This window comes from Rana temporaria, chromosome 7 (genome assembly GCF_905171775.1).
Source record: "Rana temporaria chromosome 7, aRanTem1.1, whole genome shotgun sequence".
Lineage (NCBI taxonomy): Eukaryota > Metazoa > Chordata > Amphibia > Anura > Ranidae > Rana > Rana temporaria.
The window spans coordinates 22,671,459-22,693,345 of NC_053495.1; the positions used below are offsets into that span (position 1 = coordinate 22,671,459).

At 46.4% G+C, this 21,887-nt stretch overlaps 1 protein-coding gene across 4 annotated transcripts in view; it reads left to right on the forward strand.

The window, feature by feature from the left end:
- Positions 1-20,452, forward strand: part of SHQ1 (SHQ1, H/ACA ribonucleoprotein assembly factor) — a 111,755-nt gene extending 91,303 nt beyond the window's left edge. For all 4 annotated transcript variants that reach the window (XM_040359064.1, XM_040359066.1, XM_040359067.1 and 1 more), the window contains exon 12: positions 19,583-20,452. In XM_040359064.1, the coding sequence (XP_040214998.1) occupies positions 19,583-20,174 (592 nt within the window). In that variant the 3' untranslated portion in view covers positions 20,175-20,452. The remainder of the gene's footprint in view (positions 1-19,582) is intronic.
- The last annotated feature ends 1,435 nt before the right edge of the window (positions 20,453-21,887 follow it).

The following is a 21,887-nucleotide window of genomic DNA, read 5'->3' on the forward strand; positions in this document are numbered from 1 at the left end:
CGCAATGTTAAGTATGGACGTCGTTTCCGCTTCGAATTTTGAATTTTTTATGTCGTTTGCGTAAGTCGTTCGCGAATAGGGCTGGACGTAATTTACGTTCACATCGAAAGCAATGACGTCCTTGCGGCGTACTTTGGAGCAATGCACACTGGGAAATTCCACGGACGGCGCATGCGCCGTTCGGGAAAAACGTCAATCACGTTGGGTCACCAATAATTAACATAAAACACGCCCCCTCATCCTCATTTGAATTACGCGCGCCTACGCCGGCCCCATTTACGCTACGCCGCCGTAACTTAGGAGGCAAGTGCTTTGTGAATACAGCACTTGCCTCACTGACTTACAGCGGCGTAGCGTAAATATGATACGCTGCGCCGCCGTAAAAATGCGCGGATGTACCTGAATCCAGCCCAGAGTGATTTGTCCGGAATGAATTTATAGAGCCTTAATACTGAAGGATCCACTTTGAGAGACAAATCTATGATGTTATATTTGATAATACTTGTCATTTAGGTAGGGTAGGTGTAAAAAAAAAAAAAAAAAAAATAGATTTCTAGTTTAGCTGTCAAAGGGAACTTCCATACCTGAAATAGTAATCAGTATGGGGTGACATGGCACAGTACTTGGACAGCAGACATAAATAGTTGGCTAAATTTGGACTTCTGGGGGATTTCTGGAAATGAATAGCAGTTACTGACTGGGACAAGTTTAATGAAATGAAGATTGAAGAGAGTTAGTCATATGTGGCCATTATTGTTCAAAGTAACCCCATGGAAGGTGTCTTTAGCTTAATGCAGACCTTCCATTATAAACCAGATCATCAGTACAGTAAAACCTTGGTTTGAGAGTAACTTGGTTTAAGAGCATTTTGCAAGACAAGCAAAAGTGTCTGATTTGGTTGGCCTCGAGGGACATCATTTCTTCGGACCTGCTCTTGACACTGATATTGTCACGAGGGGCTGGGGTATGCTTCTGCCTCAACAGACCAGGTTTGTGAAAGAGGCAGAAGTGTCCCACCTTGTTCCTTTATTATACATGGGCATCAGAGGGTAAATTTTCTGAACTATTTCAGTTCAAACCCTTTGGACGGGCCTGTTTCCTGTAACCTTGGCTTGGATGAAGCTTCTTAGAGGGTCACTGTTTTGTTAGGTTACGCATCACAAAAACAAACTTAAAGGGGTTGTTTAGGTTTGTGTTTTTTCACTTTAATGCATCCTATGCGTTAAGGTGAAAAAACACAGGCCCCTCAGCCCCCCCCATTTTACTTACCTGAGCCAGTTTGCCTGCTCGGCGTGTCCCCGGCATCCTCTTCTCCACGGAGTCTCTGCATTTGATTGGATAGATTGATAACAGTGCAGCCATTGGCTCCCGCTGCTGTCAATCAAATCCAATGATGTGGGGGGCGGTGCCGAGTCATGGACCCCGAGTGTATGACACAGGAGCGCGCATGCAAGATAACCCCCTCTGGGAAGCTCTCTCCCAAGGTGGTTATCGTACGGGAATAGGAAAGGACGTAACGCACGTCGCCGTTCAAAAAATTACGTTGGTGCGACGTCATTTCGCCCAAAGCACGGCGGGAAATTACAAAACGGAGCATGCGCAGTACGTTTGGCGCGGGAATGCGCCTAATTTAAATGATACACGCCCCATTTGAGTTAGGCGGGCTTGCGCCAGACGGATTTACGTTACGCCGCCGCAAGTTTACAGGCAAGTGCTTTGTGAATCAAGCACTTGCGCTGAAAACTTGCGGCGGTGTAACGTAAATGGGATACGTTGCGCTGCCGGAATTCTACGTGAATCTGGCCCATGCTTTTCAACTGGCACTAAACAGGACTAAATGAATAAAGCTGCATTAGAAAACTAACCGCTGGATTCTAGTTGCTAGGAACAACGCCTCCAGTCTCCCCACGTGTCTTCCAGAGCAGTAATGCATCTCGTAGCCCTCAGTTTCCTTTAGCAGCAGGTTAATCCCTAAATGTGTTTTTTCCGGCCTCGCTAAAAGGTACCATTGAGAATGCTAAATTGGTTACATCTGTACCCCGCGCTGTCCTCGCCTCACCTCTTTTATATCCAAAGCCGGATCTCCAGACGGCAGCTGCGAACTGCAAATGATAATTGCCAGCAATCATCGGAGAGCCGTGCCGCTGTGAAGTCAAATTTTCTTATGGAATTGTGAAGGTTTACACACAGGGCGATAGACTGTCACGTGAAATGAAGGATTTTTGCCTAGGTAGACCGTTGACAGATATCCTCTTAAATCCTATGGGCAGGAAAATAATGCGCCTGGGACACGCGGCAGCCCTCACACCACGCGTACAGTGGCGTAGGCGCTGTTCTTTACATCCTTCACTATTCCACATCAGAAGAGTGCTGGAGGATCTTCCTTTGTGATAACGAGCTTCTGCCACTGCCTGGGAGCGTGACTTGTAATTAGAGGGCCGTCAGTGATTGGCCTTAATTAGAAATCAGTCCCAGTGTGTAGGCCCAGGATAAGCATATCAGACCAGCAATGAAACCTCTTCTTCAAAGGGACACCGGTCATGAGAGAAATCTAGGAGGAGATTTACTAAGTGGTGGACACAGAATCTGTGCATAGTAACCAATCGGCATCTAACTTCAGCTTGGTCAAATAAGCTTTGACAATCAAACCTGAAATCTGATTGGTTACTATGCACAGCTGCACCAGATTCTCTGTGCACCAGTTAGAGCTGCACGATTAATCGCAAAGAGAATCGCGATCTCGAGATCCCGCCCGCGATCTCCCCACGGGATGACCCGTGATTTTCGGGTGCGGCCATAAATTGTTCTCACCTGTCCCATGTGTCCCGGAAGTCGCTCACATTCCCCATCACCACCATCCTCCAATCCGCAGCAGGAACGTCATCATCCGCCTCCCGCTGCTGCGCCGCATGGCATGCCGGGATATGTAGTCCCGCCTCTGTTGTTAGTGAAGGGGGAGGTCTCCTTGTAGAACTACCAATCCCAGGATTCCTAGCAGACCTGGTTCCAGACAGGGAGCGGAGCAGAGAATGCTGACTGGAGCCGGGGAGATGAGGGCAGGTGCTGGTGGAGCCTGGCCGGAGCTTTACCGCTGGAGGAGGCAGAAGACGGGGGGGGCACCAAGGTGAGGGCCGGTGGAGGGGTTCCGTGTAACCCGGAGCCTGTGAGAGAGAACCATTGTACTACCTGGGGGCCTGAGCGAGAGTATACATATATGGATAGGGGTTACAACATGGGCAATGGTGACAACATGGGCAATATTGACAAGAACGGGGTTTAATACCGCTTTAAATAAAAAAATATGAGAATCGTGATCTTCATTCTATGCAAAAGAATAGCGATTCTCATTTTTCCCAGAATCGTGCAGCTCTAGCACCAGTTTTAGTAAATCTCAACCCTTGAGACTGCTCTATGAAATGATGGGGCTTCCTTGAGCAATTTCTGCCTCTTCTTTTTCAGCTAGCTGTACGGGGGCAATTCTTCTTGTGACAGACCCAACTGGGACAGGGGCTTTTGGAGGGGACTGCAGGGTGGCCTCTTGGCTATGGACTTTGGACCCTGACTTTTAAGGGAACATTACTCTTGTGTGCCTGGGGGACCCTTGGAGCGGTCTTCTGATTCAAGTCCATCTCTCCCCAAAGCACACAGACTCTGGGAACTGGAGGACCCATATACATATTTAGGGGCCTCTATGCCCAAAACCAGCAATGACTGCTTTAGATTGTGATACTCAGAGCAGATGTTAATATCATCTCAAACCAACCTAGTACTGGGGTCTCCTGATATGATTTGTTTAAGGTGTTATGTGTTGGACCCCATTCACACCTGAGCGTTTTGTAGCTTGAAGCCTGAAACTACAATACGCTCCAGGGGAAAAAATCTATTATTCTCTGTGGAGATGGTTAACATCTCCACTCCAAAACGCCTGAAGCCAGAAGCTCTAAAATGCCTGAAGCTCAAACAAGTTCTGGGACTTTTTTTTTTAAGGTAGATTTGGGCGGTTTTCTGCTTTTTACATTGGTGACCTTTTGACCTATACAAAATCATGGCAAAAACGCGGTAAACGCCGCAAAAATTGCGGTAAAATTGCACGACTTTCTGCCTGAAAATGCCATGCTCATGTGAATGGGGCCTTAAGTGTCTTTCTCCTTTTGTGTGTCTCCTTGGCGTGCATTCCTATTGTTAATTGAGTCACCTATTGTTTCTGTCTGTCTGTCTGTTCATCTCTTGGAGATGTGATTAATATTGTGTCCACTTTACCTTGTTATGGAACTATTGTGGGATGTTTAGGCTTATAATAATGTACTTTGTATCCAGTGTTGTGGGCTGGATGCTGGACAGTCTGGTCACCTAGGCTGGTTTAAGTGGCTAGTTGTTAGTTTGTTTATGTTAATTAAATCACTGTCCGCTATTAGTTGCTAGAGGTGAATTAGCATAATGTTTATGTTGGCTGTTCCTTAGCTATGCTAATTACATTCCTGTATACTGTTTCCTTTACATACAATAATGTAATTAGGCTCACCTGATCTGATGTGCTATATTTTCTGTGTGATTTTACAATAAAGTTGGGTCCAGTTTCAGAGCACCTAAGCTAGTGCCGCCTAGATTCTTGGGTGCAATATTTAGCTATAATACCTGGTTCTTGGGTGGAGACTGAAGGAAGCTATATCTTGACAGAAGCACCCAGTCTGGGTGCTGGACAGTTCATCACACTTTCCAACGACCACTGACCACCACACTAATGTATCATGAGTTGTAGATATAGGCCCGGATTCACAGACAGCGGCGCATATTTATGCCGCCGTAACGTATCTCCTTTACGCTACGCCGACGCAGCGCGGAGAGGGAAGCATTGAATTCACAAAGCCAATGCTCCCAAAACTGCGCTGGGTTTCCAAGGCGCAAGTCGGCGTAAGTGGAAGTGGGCGTGAGCCATGCAAATGAGGCGTGACCCCATGCAAATGATGGGCCAAGCACCAGACAGATACGTATAATGAACGGCGCATGCGCCGTCCCGTGGACGCACCCCAGTGTGCATGCTCAAAACCACGTCGGAACAACTACCTAAGATACGCCTGATCACAGCCTACGCCATGAAAGTAAGCTACGCCCATCCAGACACACGTCCAACGTAAACTACATAAAAAACGCCACCTTATGTTCCCTGATGCAGACCTTTACATGTCTGCTGCTGAGTTACGGGGCTTAACTTTACGCCGTACGTACAACTTACGCGCACCAGTCGTAGCCTGCGTTGGGCGCAAGTACGATCGTGAGTCGGCGTATCTCCCTCATTTGCATATTTGAATAGAAAATCAAATGCGTCCAGCGTAAATATGCGCCCACTCTACGCCGGCGTAGGCAAGTTACGTTGGTGGAATGAAGCCTGTTTTTTAGGTGTATCTTAGTTTTTTGTGGGCCCGGCGCACAGATACGACAGCGCATATTTGCACTTACGCAGCGTATCTCGAGATACGTCGGCGCAAGTGCTTTGTGATTCCGTAGTAATTTTTAGCAGGGGCTCCCAGAGACCGATGCATTATCTCAATGGCTCCTCTGTGTTGGAAGGGTGGGAAAGGCTGGTCTAAGCGGTCACCGTTGGGCATTCAGTGCCTACATAAATGCTTTTTTTTTTTTCTGCCGAAGTTTATAATGAGGCTTATGCACTTATAGTCAAATTTGACAGGTGGTGCCACCTGTCAGCTCGGCATGTTGCATTAAAATTGTCTTAAAGCATTGCAGCTGCAGCATATGAACCACATCCTCCTGCTGTTTAGCCTTTAGGTGGGTAGCTTGGGGTAGTAAATCATCGGCTCAGCTTCCTTTTTTTTTTTTTACCACTGTGGGAAAGAGGTCTTAAGCCCCCTATGCCGGGCGACATCGGACAGTTCAATAAAAACCAGCCGACATTTGGCCCGTGTGTATGAGAGCTGGTCTGGCAGGAGCCGGGTGAGCATGCTGGAAAACCAGCAGGCAACCTACTTTTGGGAATGGAAGATCATGTGACAGCACTGGGCCAATCAGCAGTGTGAGTTGCGACTTAGGCAAATTTGTAGCTATAAATTTAAAGGGTTAAAATGAAGTCTAGGTGGTGACACATCACTTCCCAGCCGCCTGTCCCACCGCAGATTTCTTTTCAGTGGGGCGTCAATCACTGCCACGTGTGTAAACAAGACCTTAGGGACCACATTTATCACGGGGGCCTTGACATGGCGGTGTGGCTTGCATATATATTTGCTCATGTGTTGAGATGGATCATTTTTTTTTTTTTTTCTGCTTGCTAGCTTAAAAGTATGCTGGGGACCCCCTTCTGTGCTGCAAAAGCCTAAAAAATAAAACGAATGTAGCCGCCACATGTACAGCCGTGGCCATAAGTTTTGAGAATGACACAAATATTCATTTTCACAAAGTCTGCTGCCTCCGCTTATATGATGGCAATTATGAAGAGTGATCAGATGAATTGCAATTAATTGCAAAGTCCCTCTTCGCCATGAAAATTAACTTAAAAGGGTTGTAAAGGTTAAATTTTTTTTTCCCTAAATAGCTTCCTTTACCTTAGTGCAGTCCTCCTTCACTTACCTCATCCTTCCATTTTGCTTTTAAATGTCCTTATTTCTTCTGAGAAATCCTCACTTCCTGTTCTTCTGTCTGTAACTCCACACAGTAATGCAAGGCTTTCTCCCTGGTGTGGAGTGTCGTGCTCGCCCCCTCCCTTGGACTACAGGAGAGTCAGGACGCTCTCTAAGTTGCAGATAGAGAAAGGAGCTGTGTGTTAGTAGGCGTCTTGACTCTCCTGTAGCTTTCCGACCAGCCGTCGCAGTTCTACGGCGGCAGGTCGGCTCTGCTGGGCGAGAGCACGTAGCTATACGTCACCTCACCCCGCAGCCAATAGGGACGCACGCGTGCCCCCCCGCGCTCGCTCCCGTCCCGTGCGATTGCTCGTTACAGAGCGAGGACCGGGAGCTGTGTGTATAAACACACAGCTCCCGGTCCTGTCGAGGAGAGAAATGCTGATCTTCTGTTCATACAATGTATGAACAGCGATCAGTCATTTCCCCATGTCCGTCCACCCCCCCCTACAGTTAGAACACACCCAGGGAACATAATTAACCCCTTCCCCGCCCCCTAGTGTTAACCCCTTCACTGCCAGTGGCATTTTTATAGTAATCCAATGCATTTTTATAGCACTGATCTCTATAAAAATGCCAATGGTCCCAAAAATGTGTCCGAAGTATCTGCCATAATGTCGCAGTACCGAAAAAAAATCGCTGATCGCCGCCATTACTAGTAAAAAAAAAATATTAATAAAAATGCCATAAAAATACACCCTATTTTGTAAACGCTATAACTTTTGCACAAACCAATCAATAAACGCTTATTGCGTTTTTTTTGTTTTTTTTTTACTAACAATATGTAGAAGAATACGTATCGGCCTAAACTGAGGAAAACATTTTTTTTTATATATATATTTTTGGGGGATATTTATTACAGCAAAAAGTAAAAAATATATTTTTTTTTTCAAAATTGTCGCTCTATTTTTGTTTATAGCGCAAAAAATAAAAACCGCAGAGGTGATCAAATACCACCAAAATAAATCTCTATTTGTGGGAAAAAAAGGACGCCAATTTTGTTTGGGAGCCACGTCGCATGACCGCGCAATTGTCAGTTAAAGCAACTTAGTGCCGAATCTCAAAAAGTGCTCTGGTCTTTGATCAGCAATATGGTCCGGGGGTTAAGTGGTTAAGTTAATTTTCATGGCAAAGAGGGACTTTGCAATTAATTGCAATTCATCTGATCACTCTTCATAATTGCCATCATAAAGACTGAGTGGGGGTGGGAAATAAAAGCTGATTATTGTAAGCACCCCTGCCAGCATTGTGTAGTTTGTCTCATCCATGTAAACTGATACATTCTACTGGAGAGCTTTTAAAAAACATCAGACTTGCTGGCTGGATTACCAGATGAAAATAGAAGAAAGAAAGCTTAAAAAAAGAAAAGTAGAGCAGCCTAAGAATTGTTAAGCTGCAATAGAATACATGTTTGCTGTTGGGTTTATTACTGCGTTCAACTTTAGATACACTTTAATGGGCACTTTGATTTATTGGCATAATGGGTGAATGACGATCTCTTCTGGCCATGGACCCGCGTTGACCTCTACAGATCGGACACAGAGGAGCTGGCCTCGTGTGCGGCGAGACGCTGCCGCCTCCCTAAAGCGGCGAAGGAGATTGTAGCGGGAAATAAAATCCTATTAGAGGATAGACGGCAAAGTTTTGTGACAAGTTAAATGATTATCCTCCCGGGAGAGGGAATATGAAGCTCTTAAAAGCCATTCAGCCGAGAGAATGAGCACCTCAGCCTTTCCTCGGGGGACTTGTGTATTACATTATGGGCTGATTGCTGCGATGGCGGCGCGGCTCGCCTCGAAGGTTAGCGGGGAGCCGTGCAGCGGAAATGAAACTGGGCCTTTCTAGGAGATTTATAAGCACTGGCTTGTTGCAGAATGTTGTGTTTCTGTACGGTGGTGGCGGCGGCACAGAAAAATGCTGACACATAGCCGTGCTGGGGGGCGGGGGGGAGGAAATACTCCGGACAGAGGTAATCTCTTCCATTTATTTCCTTTAATGAAAAATACGCAGTTTTGTTATTAATGTGCAATTCCACATTAAGGGCCAGATTCTCGTCCAGCGGCGTAATTTTGTGCGGGCGTAACGTATCCGATTTACATTACGCCTTCGCAACTTAGACGGGCAAGTGCTGTATTCTCAAAGCACTTGCTCTGTAAGTTGCGGCGGCGCAGCGTAAATAGGTCGGCGTAAGCCCGCCTAATTCAAATGTGGAACAGGGGGGGGCGTGTTTTATGTAAATGTTCTGTGACCCGACGTGATTGACGTTTTTCACGAACGGCGCATGCGCCGTCCGTGGAAATCTCCCAGTGTGCATTGCGCCTAATACGTCGCAAGGACGTATTGGTTTTGACGTGAACGTAAATTACGTACAGCCCCATTCATGGACGAGTTACGCAAACAACGTAAAATTTTCAAATTTCGTCGCGGGAACGACGGACATACTTAACATTGGTACGCCGCACTTACGCCACCATATAGCAGGGTTAACTTTACGCCGGGAAAAGCCTAACAAAAACGGCGTATCTGTACTGCGTCGGCCGGGCGTACATTCGTGAATTTGCGTATCTAGCTGATTTACATATTTCGACGCGTAAATCAGCGTACACGCCCCTAGCGGCCAGCGTAAATATGCAGTTACGATCCGACGGCGTAAGAGACTTACGCCGGTCGGATCTAATAGAAATCTATGCGTAACTGATTCTAAGAATCAGGCGCATAGATACGACCGGCCAGACTCAGAGATACGACTGCGTATCTGGAGATACGCCGTCGTATCTCTTTTGAGAATCTGGCCCTAAGAGTTTTTTCAGACTGGTGGCCAGAAGGGAAAACAGGCGGTTGAGCCGTGGTTTTACCGCACCCAACTGCCCAGTTAAATTCTACTATTGCCATCAGACTGACTTCCAGAGTTTGATAGACACCTTCAAACGTGACCATTAAGGTTAATGAGAGCGCTGTAACCACAAGGCCAGTTTCACACGAGCTTCCGCTTTTATAACAGCAGTGTGTGCAGCAAACTTTGACAAAGTATTTGCAGAGCTTTTAGCAAGCTTTGTTGAAGCTTTTAATTTTTCCATTTGGTTCGCGTTTGTAAAGGTTGATGGCAGGAGAATGTAAACACTCCTGTTTTTTGACAGCTGCTGGTCACAATCTCTCTGCCTGTCCACCTGCAAGGTGAATGGTGTGGTCTGGGTGGAGACCAAACCTGATTTAAGCCAGCCAAGCCTGCAGTCTCATGCTCTTGATAGAGTGTGTGTATGTGTGTGTAATACACAGTGGCGGCTCATCCATTAGGGGCACCTAGTCGCCGCCCCCTCTTTCCAGGCCACCCCCTATATGGTAATGAGTAGATTCATGCATAGCATACCTTTCGGGTCACCAGACATATGAATTACAGTGGCAGGGGCTCTAATAGGCTTCAAAATCAGATGGGCTTGGGTCGCAGAGCAAGCAACCTGGAGCCCACCCAGGTGTGTTATAACAGCGAATGAATACTATACTGTTTGCACCCCCCCAAAATTATTTCCACCCGCTGCCACTGGTAATACGTGCAATGTCTGTCCGTCCTGCCCTGCTATTTGGATTCTCCTATTTATGACCACGGATCGGATATCAACTACTCTCTGAACTCTGCCTGCCTTTTGACTATGAATTGCCCCCGACTATTCTGTACCTTGCCTACCTTGTACCTGGACTGTCATTGAACCACTCTGCCTGTCTGCCAACCACACAAACCTGTTTGCTTTGCTCAGTTCATGGTAGCCAGGCACTATAGCAATGTTAAAGACTTGGGGGCAACAGAGTACTTGTAGGCCTGCTTGCCTTATGGGAAAAGGGGCTGCTATAGGTGAAGAACACAGAAGCCAGCTATAATGCCTGACCACCTGCGTTAGGGGTAAGCGTGACAGTTGAACACAGATCCTAATGGGAGTGCTGATTGCCACTTTAAACAAGCTGCTAGCAGGCTTCAGCACTACTTGAAGCTTGTTTAATACCTGATGAAGCCCACTAGCAGCGTGTTTTAAAGTGATAATCATCATTCCTATTAAGATCTGTGTATAAGATTTCCAAACAGAAGTTAAAGGGTGATTTAAATGCTTGGAGAAAGCGGCTCAAAGCTTGCCAAAAGCATTGCAAAAGCTTGCTGAAAGTTTCATAAAAGCTTGCCATTCACACTGCTTTTATACTGCACAGAGCCCTCAACTCTGACAGGCTGACAGGGCGGTCCCCGCACACTGTGCAGGGACCGCCCTGTCTTTTCTCTGCTCTCCCCTATGGGGGGATCGGATGAACACGGACCGTCTGTCCGTGTTCATCCGATCCGATCCGCAGACGGAAGAAAAAATAGGACATTCTTCCGTCTGCAAAATCGGATCTTTGTGGAGGCGGGTGATTACGGGTGTCAGTGGATGTTTATCTGCTGACACCCGCAATCACATAGGGACCAATGTATGTCCCTTTTTCATCCGCAAACGGATGGATGAAAAAGCGGGCATACGGGGGCAGATTCACATAGAATCCACGGCGCCGTAGTGTAAGCCATTTACACTACGCCGCCACAACTTACTGGAGCAAGTGCCGTATTCTCCAAGCACTTGCTCCGTAATTTGCGGCGGCGTAGTGTGTATGGCCGCGTAATTCAAAGGGGGCGGCTTGTATTTAAATTAAGCGCGCCCCCGCGCCGATCGAACTGCGCATGCGCCGGCCGTAAAAATGGCCCAGTGCGCATGCTCCAGCTCACGACGGAAAACGTCAATGAAGCCGACGTGAGCGTCATTGACGTAAAGTCCTATTCGCGAACAACTTAGTAAAACAACGGAAAAAGACGACGCTGACCCGACGCCATACTTAATATGGCATATGGCGGACTGACGTGAGGTTACCCCTCATATAGCAGGGGGTAACCTTACGCTTACGGAAACGACGACGAGGCGGCACAAAATCGTTCAGGAATCGGCGTATCAGGTTCATTTGCATAGTCAAATGAGAAATGAACATAAACGCCACCTAGCGGCCAGCGTAGAATTACATCTAAGATCCGACGGTGTAAGTGACTTACACCTGTCGGATCTACGCCGTATCTATGCGTAAATGATTCTAGGAATCAGACGCATAGATACCCGGGGCCATAAACAGAGATACGACGTGTATCTTGAGATACACCGTCGTATCTCTTTTGAGAATCTGGCCCACGGTCCGCACGTCTGAAAGGGGCCTTAGGCCTGATTCACACCTTTGCATTTTTTGTGCTTTTTGCAGATTTGCACTACAGAATGTGTTCCATAGGAAACCATGTTTAATGTACTGTAGTGCAAATCTGAAAAATGCAAAAAAGCCCTAAAAATGCATAGGTGTGAAATGGGCCTAAGACTGGGAAGCCATTAAAGTTTGTGTGCGTGCAAAGGCAGGTGTCCCAATACTTTTGGCAATATAGTGTGTGTAGCAAATCTCGAGGGCCTACATCACAGCGCCATTTCATTTAGAGGATGGCCGGATATTGTAATGACCTTTGACCAACCAAGCTGCAGCTCTGCTGGAAGACGACAGTCCAGACATAATTATTGTAGGAAGAGTGAAATTTATACAGAGCAGATAGAACACTCTTCATTAATAAAATAAAGATACATTGTACTCACAAAGGAGCGACTTGATCAGAGCATAGAAGCCGGTAATTCAACTCCCATCGGAGTTCGGGTCACAGTACCCAGGCAAAGGCCATCACTCCTGAAGAGCTGGCACTATTCAGATCGCTCTACTTTGTTTTGAAGCTAACCATACACAACCATACCGATCTCACAAATGCGCTTCTGGAAGAATGGTCAAACATTCCCATAGACACTCCTAAACCTTGTGGACGGCCTTCCCAGAAGAGTTGACGCTGTTATAGCTGCAAAGAGTGTGCCAACCCAATATTGAACCCTATGGACTAAGACTGGAATGCCATTAAAGTTCATGCGCGTGTAAAGGCAGGTGTCCCAATACTTTTGGTAATGTAGGGCCGGATTCACAGACAACTTACGCCGACGTATCTGTTGATACGCCGCGTAAGTTGTAGGATGTGCCGTCGTATCTCTGTGCCGTATTCTTGAAACTAGATACGCCTGAATTTCGGCTTGATCCGACCGACGTAAGTCTCCTACGCCGTCGTATCTTTGGTGCATATTTACGCTGGCCGCTAGGGGCGCTTCCGTTGATTTACGCGTCAAATATGTAAATTACCTAGATACGCCAATTCACGAACGTACTTGCGCCCGTCGCAGTAAGCTACGCCGTTTACGTAAGGCTTACGTCCGGCGTATAGTTATCCCTCATAAAGCAGGGGTAAGTCATGTTGGGGTATGGACGTCGGAACAGCCGTCGGATTTTACGTCGTTTGCGTAAGTCGTACGTGAATGGGGCTGGGCGTAGGTTACGTTCACGGCGAAAGCATTGAGCCGACGTATCTTAGGGAGTATATGCGATGTGATTCTGAGCATGCATGCGCCGTTCGTTCGGCCATGCATTTACATGGGGTCACGGTTAAGTTTAATACAACACGCCCACTGCCTTGCTACTTTGAATTAGGCGGGCTTACGCCGGCCATTTTACGTTACGCCGGCGAAAGAAAGGGAGCAAGTGCTTTGTGAATACAGTACGAGCCTCTATATGTTCTGTCGGCGTAGCGCATATCAGATGCGCTACGCCACTCTAAAGATACGCCGATCTCTCTGAATCTGGCCCAAATAGGTAGTAAGAGTTAGGCCGGCTTATCAGTAGATAAGCCGACCTAACTCAGAATCTACGCCGACTTATGTTTAAGTGTATTCTCAAACAGAGATACGCTTAAACATATCTAAGATACGACGGCTTGCGCCGTCCTATCTTAGATTGCAATATTTCGGATGGCCACTAGGTGGCGCTTCCATTGCGGTCGGCGTAGAATTAGATACGCCGATTCACGAACGTACTCCCAGCCGCCGCAGTACATTTACGCCGTTTCCGTAAGCCATTATCAGGCCTAAAGTTATTCCATCTATTAGATGGAATAGTCATGTTAAAGTATGGCCGCCGTTCCCGCTTCGAGATTCGAAATTTTTGCGTTGTTTGCGTAAGTCGTCCGCGAATAGCGATTTACGTCCACATCAAAATCAATACACCCGTGCGGCGTACTTGGCCACAATGCACACTGGGAATTGTAGGCGCCCGGCACATGCGCAGTAAGGAAAAAACGTAAGGTCAAGCCTTATTGACATAAAACACGCCCCCCTTACACACATTTGAATTCGGCGCCCTTACGCCCGCCCGCTTTAGGCTACGCCGTAATTTAGCAGGCAAGTACATTGTGAATCATGTACTTGCCTAGCTAACTTACGGCGGCATAGCCTAAACACGCTAAGCTACGCCGCCGTAAGTGTAGGCACATCTACCTGAATCTACCTAAGAGTGTGTATCAGCCAAATGTGTTTTTTTATAGAACCCTGGGACTTGTAGTGTCTCCAGTGCCAAAAGCCGCCCAAACCCCTCGTTCACATGTTCATTTTAGGTCAGAGCTGGAGCTGCTTAATCTTCTGCTGGTTGCTTGTCTTTCTTCTATTTCCAGCCCGGTAATGTCACAGGAATGGAATGAGAGGAAACCGGGATTAAACGTTGTTATTCTCAGTCTCCCCCTGGAAAGGGCCACTTGTGATCCATCCAGCTGCTTATAACTGCAAACAGATCCTCGCGTTCATCTCAGGCATAACATGACGCTTAGAATATAAAGTATCCGCGTGCCGGGAGGCCAGGACAAGGCGCAGAGCAGAACGCGGGACTCAGTGAGCCGGTCATGTAGATCAGTGTGAAAAGTACGAAAGCTACAAATGAAGCGTCTATATTACCCGGCATTGCTGGAGTACATCGGTACCTTTGCCAGGTTTCATTTGTGAGCCGTGTCCCCACCGGGGTGATTTCCCTTCACTTCCTGTCAGGACACAGGCTGCAGTAACACACTTCAAAGAAGAAATCTGTTTGTAGCTCACAAGACCGTTAGGCTGGGTCACTTTCTTGGCTGACCGGTTGCAAGAAAACTAACAGATGCCCCTTCTAGGTCCCAACCACCAATACACCCAAAGCAATGAGGGCACATTCACACCAGGTGCAGTTTGATGCATTAACCACTTAAGCCCCGGACCTTTAGGCAGCTAAATGCCCAGGCCAGGTTTTGCGATTCGGCACTGCGTCGCTTTAACAGACAATTGCGCGGTCGTGCGATGTGGCTCCCAAACAAAATTGGCGTCCTTTTTCCCCATAAATAGTGCTTTTTTTGGTGGTATTTGATCACCTCTGCGGTTTTTATTTTTTGCGCTATAAACAAAAATAGAGCGACAATTTTGAAAAAAATTCAATATTTTTTACTTTTTGCTATAATAAATATCCCCCAAAAACATATATAAAAAAAAACATGTTTTTTCCTCAGTTTAGGCCTATATGTATTCTTCTACCTATTTTTGGTTAAAAAACTCGCAATAAGCGTTTATCGGTTGGTTTGCGCAAAAATTATAGCGTTTACAAAATAGGGGATAGTTTTGCTGCATTTTTATTAATTTTTTATTTTTTTTATTTTTTTTTTTACTACTAATGGCGGTGATCAGCGTTTTTTTTTTTTCGTGACTGCAACATTATGGCGGACACATCAGACAATTTTGACACATTTTTGGGACCATTGTCATTTTCACAGCAAAAAATGCATTAAAATTGCGGATTGGCCCTGTGCTGAGTATGTGCAGAGAGACACCAAGGCTCTGCACATGCTCCTTTGGGAACCTGCCTTCTGACCTTTAACCTCTGGGGGAGGTCCCTATTCCAATTCCTGAGTCCTAACCTTATTCTTGAAGGGGAAATCCTAACCCTGATCCTGACCCTAACAGGGGATGGAGCCCTTCCTGGCCCCTGCAAAGGTTCAAGAAAGGAAGGGTGACCCCTGGAGGTCGCACATCTATGGTGTCCTACTTCAATGAATGGAGTGGCGACCTCAGTCTGGACTCCAACCAGGCCACGCCCCAATGCGTTTCACTCAGCCTCTGGAGCTTAGTTATTGGGATGACTAAGCCCCGGGGCGGAGTGAAATGCATTGGATGCATGGCCTGGTGAGAGTCCAGGCTGAGGTTGCCACTTCATCTATTGCAGTAGGACACCATAGATGTGCGACTTACAGGGGTTAGGATAAGGGGTCAAGTATTTATTTACTATTCGTATTCTTTTATTGAATTTATTAATGATTATTTTTATTTATCTTACATTTATTTATTTATTAATTAGTAGTACTTGGTACTTACCTGAACAAAAATAACATCAATAGATAACCCTTATGTCAGGAAGCTAGTTCAGCTAATACTAATCCTCATACAGGTAATGCAAATTCTTCTGCATAAGCTGCATGAGAATCGGTTTTAGCGAATGAGCAGTAGCTGCAGAAGAATTTGCATTAGCTGTATGAGAATTCGTATTAGCTGAACTAGCTTCCTGACATAGGGTTATTTTATTTTATTGTTGGTTAAGGTGTTAAAGCGGGAGTTCACCCGAAAAAAATATTTTTAACATTAGATTGATGCTCATTTTGTCAAGGGGAATCGGGTAGTTTTTTTTAAATCGAAGCAGTACTTACCGTTTTAGAGAGCGATCTTCTCCGCCGCTTCCAGGTATGGTCTTCGGGACTGGGCGTTCCTATTTTGATTGACAGTCTTCCGACGGTCGCATACATCGCGTCACGAGTAGCCGAAAGAAGCCGAACGTCGGTGCGGCTCTATACTGCGCCTGCGCACCGACGCTCGGCTACTTTCGGAAAATCGTGACGCGATGGATGCGACTGTCGGAAGCCTGTCAATCAAATAGGAACGCCCAGTCCCGCAGCCCATACCCGGAAGCGGCGGAGAAGATCGATCTCTAAAACGGTAATTATTAATACATGTAAAATACAAAAAAAATAAAAGTAATCATAAATAAATGAATACTAAGAATAAATAATTAACCCCTAAAAATAAAATAAAAAATAATAGATAACTCGGCACCCCAACACAAAATAAATAGCAATTATTATTTATAAATATTTTTAAAGGTATTATTGATTTTATATAATTATGATGATTTTTCGTTATTTGTAAATTTAGTTTACATTTATTTATTTGTGTATTTTTGCTTTTTTATGTTGTACAAAAATTGCGCGCAGATGCGCAACAAAACGCGCAAATGGCACTTTTCTATCCATTTCTATGGGAATAAATACCCGCCAAAAACACTCAAATCTGCCTGATTTGAGCGATAAAAAAAGCTCCAGAACTTTTTTGAGCCTCAGGCATTTGGCTTCAGGCGAATTGGACTGGAGATGTGAACCATCTTCGTAGAGAATAAACAATTTTTTTCCCCCTCTATAGCTCTGCAGAGGTCGCTTTGCGGTGGTATTTAACCCTTTCTCGGCCGCTAGCGGGGGTAAAAACACCCAGATAGGCGACCAAATAGCGCAGCAAAATTGACGCTAAAGCGCTGCTAAAAATAGCAGTGCTTTACTGCAGATGCTGCCCCTGCCCCCAGTGTGAATGGGGCCTTAGGTGCTGGCATGTTTTCAGGAAGCTATGAAAAGTACCTGGCCCCTTCCACCAGCCATGATCTACCTACCTACTTTGCATGGAGAAGCACATGGGTCCAAATTAAGGTTTGTAATGAAAATTAAGGTTTTATTTAAAAAAAAAATGGGGGTAAAGGAGGAACCGGGGAAGGCAGAATATAGACAGATTAAAGTGACTCAGGGCTGTTGGAGGGCAGGTAGTCTTGCAGGGAAGTATCACATCTATATGGTTGGACTAAACAGCAAAACGCTTCACTAATCATAATGTTATCTCTCACACACCAGTAATAAATCTGTGTGGCTGCTCTGTTGACTGACAATTTTATAGCTTTAAACAGGTTAATCACAAGGACAGAATGAATGGCCTTAAGAGAATAACAAATGAGTCTGTTCTCTATGGCTGGCCATCAATGGGACAGCTTGTATATCCACCCAATGAAGACTTGGTGGATTTTTTTTCTCTCTTAACAGCGCATCGCCTCAGTGTGAAAGCCCTCGGGCTTTCACATTGAGATGGCTGGGCATGAGTTTTTCAGGCGGTATAGCGGCGCTATTTATAGCGCTGTACTGCCTGAGAAACTCCTCAGTGTGAAAGGGGTCTTAATGTCTATGATTCTCAACTCGCATCAAAGTCAGACCAAAGTAGTACAAGGACTACTTTAAGTCGCACATACATGAATGGTTATCATTGGGAATCATGGGATATGACTTGTCATGCGACTCTGATGTCCAAAGTCGCAGAAAAAGTCGTACAATTGTTAAAGGGGCCTTAGGCTTTCGTTTGGATGTGATCACAATATTGTAAGTCATAGTAGTTTGTATCAGTGTAAAGACACCTGAAAAGAACAAATCTATAATGCCGCGTACACACGGTCGGATTTTCCGATGGAAAAAGTCTGATGGGAGCTTTTAATCGGATATTCTGACTGTGTGTAAATATTTTGTGTAGTGTGTATTTCTATGTTGTAAGTTGAAATTTGTTATAGGCCCCTTTCACACGGGCGGACCGTTTTTTAGGCAGACCTGGAAAGACGCTGCGTGCACCTCTATGGAGCGACGGATGTCAGCGGTGACATCCAACCCGCTCCAATCACGCTAAAGTGTGACGGATGGAAACCCTGTTTTCCATCCGTCTGGCGCAGGAGTCTCCAAAGTTTCTAAACAAAGGGCCGGATTAATGTCCTTCAGACTTTAAGGGGGCCGGACTGTGGCCATCAGGAGTACAAAATCCCCCATCATTGGTGTCATTGGACCCCATCATTGGTGTCATTGGGAGAAATTCTGCCCCATCACTGGGAGGAATTCTGCCCTATCATTGGTGTCATTGGGAGGAATTCTGCCCCATCGTTGGGAGGAATTCTGCCCCATCGTTGGGAGGAATTCTGCCCCATCGTTGGGAGGAATTCTGCCCCATCGTTGGGAGGAATTCTGCCCCATCGTTGGGAGGAATTCTGCCCCATCGTTGGGAGGAATTCTGCCCCATCGTTGGGAGGAATTCTGCCCCATCGTTGGGAGGAAATCTGCCCCATCGTTGGGAGGAAATCTGCCCCATCGTTGGGAGGAAATCTGCCCCATCGTTGGGAGGAAATCTGCCCCATCATTGGTGTAATTGGGAGGAATTCTGCCCAATCATTGGGAGGAATTCTGCCCCATCTTTGGGAGGAATTCTGCCCCATCTTTGGGAGGAATTCTGCCCCATCTTTGGGAGGAATTCTGCCCCATCTTTGGGAGGAATTCTGCCCCATCATTGGTGTAATTGGGAGTAATTCTGCCCAATCATTGGGGGGAATTCTGCCCCATCATTGGGAGGAAGTCTGCTCCATCATTGGGAGGAAGTCTGCTCCATCATTGGTGTCATTGGGAGGAATTCTGCCCCATCATTGGGGTCATTGGGAGAAATTCTGCCCCATCATTGGTGCCAATGAATAAAAAAAGCACCCCAAGGGCCAGATAAAATCAAGCGAAGGGCCACATCTGGCCCATGGGCCGCAGTTTGGAGACCACTGGTCTAGTGGATCGGATGACTCTACGGTCTGTCTTTTTCCGATCCCCCATAGAGGAGAGCGGCGCTCTAACAGGTCGGTCCCTGCACAGTGTGCAGAGACAGACCTGTCATCTGCCTGCTCAGTAGGGATCGACGGAGCGATCCCAGCTGAGCAAAGCGGAGCCCTACATGGACACGTCCGCGTGAAAGGGCCCTAAATGCAGAAAAAGTGATTATAAAAAAAAAATACAGATGGAAGTTCTTTTTCAATATGCATTAGAGATTTTTTTTTAAAGGCAATATATAACTTGCTTAAATGTGTGTGTTTTGTATCTGTCTACCCATTGGCACTAATCGTTTTTTTTTTCTTCCTTCCCATTCCTCGATTAGGTCCAAGAAACTGGCAGGTCTCGCAGACTCGCTGCAGGCTGCCAGCCTCTCCAAAGCAGACCTGGGCTTCGAGCTGGAAGAGTTAGAGGAAGCTGCCAGTCTGGTACAAGAGGAAGAGAAATTGCTGGAGACTGCAGGCGGCGTTCCCAGGCAGCCCGCAGCCATCATCACGTCTGAAACTTCCAGCAGTTCCTCATCTGAATGCACTTCGTCTGATGAGGAAGAGAGCGGCAGCAGCTCAGAGGAATCAGAAACACAGGACTTGCAGGAGACGGCGCTCATACGGGCTGTGGAGATAACACCCAGCCAACCTGCCACAGCTGAAAACGCAGATCCTTCCCCGACCCTCCCACCTGTTCTTGTACAAGACATGACAGCGCATGTGGCAGGTAACGCCCCAGAGGTCCCCCATGGGCACGATGCCGCTGACAGCTTTCCAGTTGTGAAGGAAGCAGACAGTGCCATTCAACATCCAGGAGGCACCAAGCCAGAGGGACCCGTCAGCCACTTCTTAGAGGTGACCCCTTGCAAGAATCCTCTCCTTATAATACAGCATTCCGAAGACAGCGACGCTCCATTACCTATTGACTAATCCTTCCCATCGTTCTCATTAAAGATGGTGTGACCCACAACAAGAGCTCTGGATGGGTTTTCATTAGGAATAAATGATAGTCGTGTATGGAGGATACCTCATTAATGTACGAGATGTGTTCCTGGGCATCCGATCCATCTCCTAAGTGAAGCCAAACAACTTTAAAAGCCTGGCAGAGTCTGAACCGTCGCACATCAGAGTGTAAATAACTGCTATTTTGTTTACCGATGTGGTCTTTAGGGAATTTTTCGTTACTAAAGAAGCTTGCGTTCTTGATATTCAATGGCAAAATGTGTTTTTAATTACCCATCGCCGTTTTGTCTCCCGGGGTATTCTATCACTGTGTGATTTATGTCAGCATGTTTAGAAGTTTAAATTGGTCCACAGATGATAGAAGCCTGTTTACTGATACAGGATTTTCATCAGTACCGGACTACAGTTGGGTTGTGTGGAGGGTACAGCAGACCAAGGTGGACTGGTCTGGCTGGCTCGCCAAAAGTAGTTAATGCTGCGCGCTTTGAGCATCACTTGTGATTCTTGGGGCCAGTTCTGAAACGCATATTGTAATAACAACTAGAAATGAGCTTGGGCATCCTCCAAATTCATCTCTAACCCAAAATTTGATGATCTGCGGACTGGTTCATTTCACACGGGATGGACCCTCTGATTTCCTTGCAGAGAGATCTGACTGCTAAAAGGTAAGGATGAGCTCCAACGTGTTCGCATGGTACACGTGCAGAGCCCGCCAGGAAGTCTGCACGGCGCTGCGCTAATCACAGCCAGGGAGACATTTCCCGATCTCTGCAGCCGAGCATCGGGACAATGTGTCCCTGGATGTGATTAGCGCAGCGCCGTGCACACTTCCTGTCAGGCTCTGCGCGTGTACTATGCGAACACGCTGGAGCTCATCCTTACTAAAAGGCTTTTTGTATGTTATCCTGCCTCTGTGCTATACAGAGCCATAGAGAAGTGATGGTTTGGAACATGAAACTAGAATCTCCCAGTACTGTGGTCATCAGGAAACAGACAACCAGAAAGTGTCCAGAACAGAGAAGAATTACAGCAACATCAGAGCAAAAACGAACAATGAGGACATGAAACCAGGACTGCAGTAAGGTAAATGAAGCTATTTAGCTAAAAAAAAAAATTCCTTTAGTGACGCTTTAAAGAGGTTGTAAAGATGTAGTGTGTGTGTGTATATTTCATTTTGTCCCCGATCCTGGTCTTCTGGGGTCCCTCGGTGGCTCTTAGCTGCTCCCCGCAAGAGCTAACCCCTTTCTTGGGAATCGCTCTTCCAAAGGGGGTTAGCTTGCGGGCGCATCATTTTTGTGGAGGTGTTCGGCGCTTTTAACCCCCGCTATCGGCCGAAAAAGGTTTAAAACCACCTGCAAAAATATGTACGATCGTTTATCAGGACAAGAGTGTTCAGATAATACGTACCGAACACAATCACCACACCCCGCTCCTTTTTTAGGGAGAGGTATGAGGGGACATCCCCGAGGATGAGCACGAGGCAGCCGGCCATGGAGAGGCCTCCCACAACAGTATCACAATCCCAATTACACTCGGGATTGTTAAAATGACCCTGCATTCACTAATATATGGTCTCCCCCAGTACACAGAACATGGAAATGCATTTATTTTAGTAAATATAAACTGCTAAATACCTTTTCTCATCAGCAGTATATAACAGTCTTGTGACTTCTATCAGTG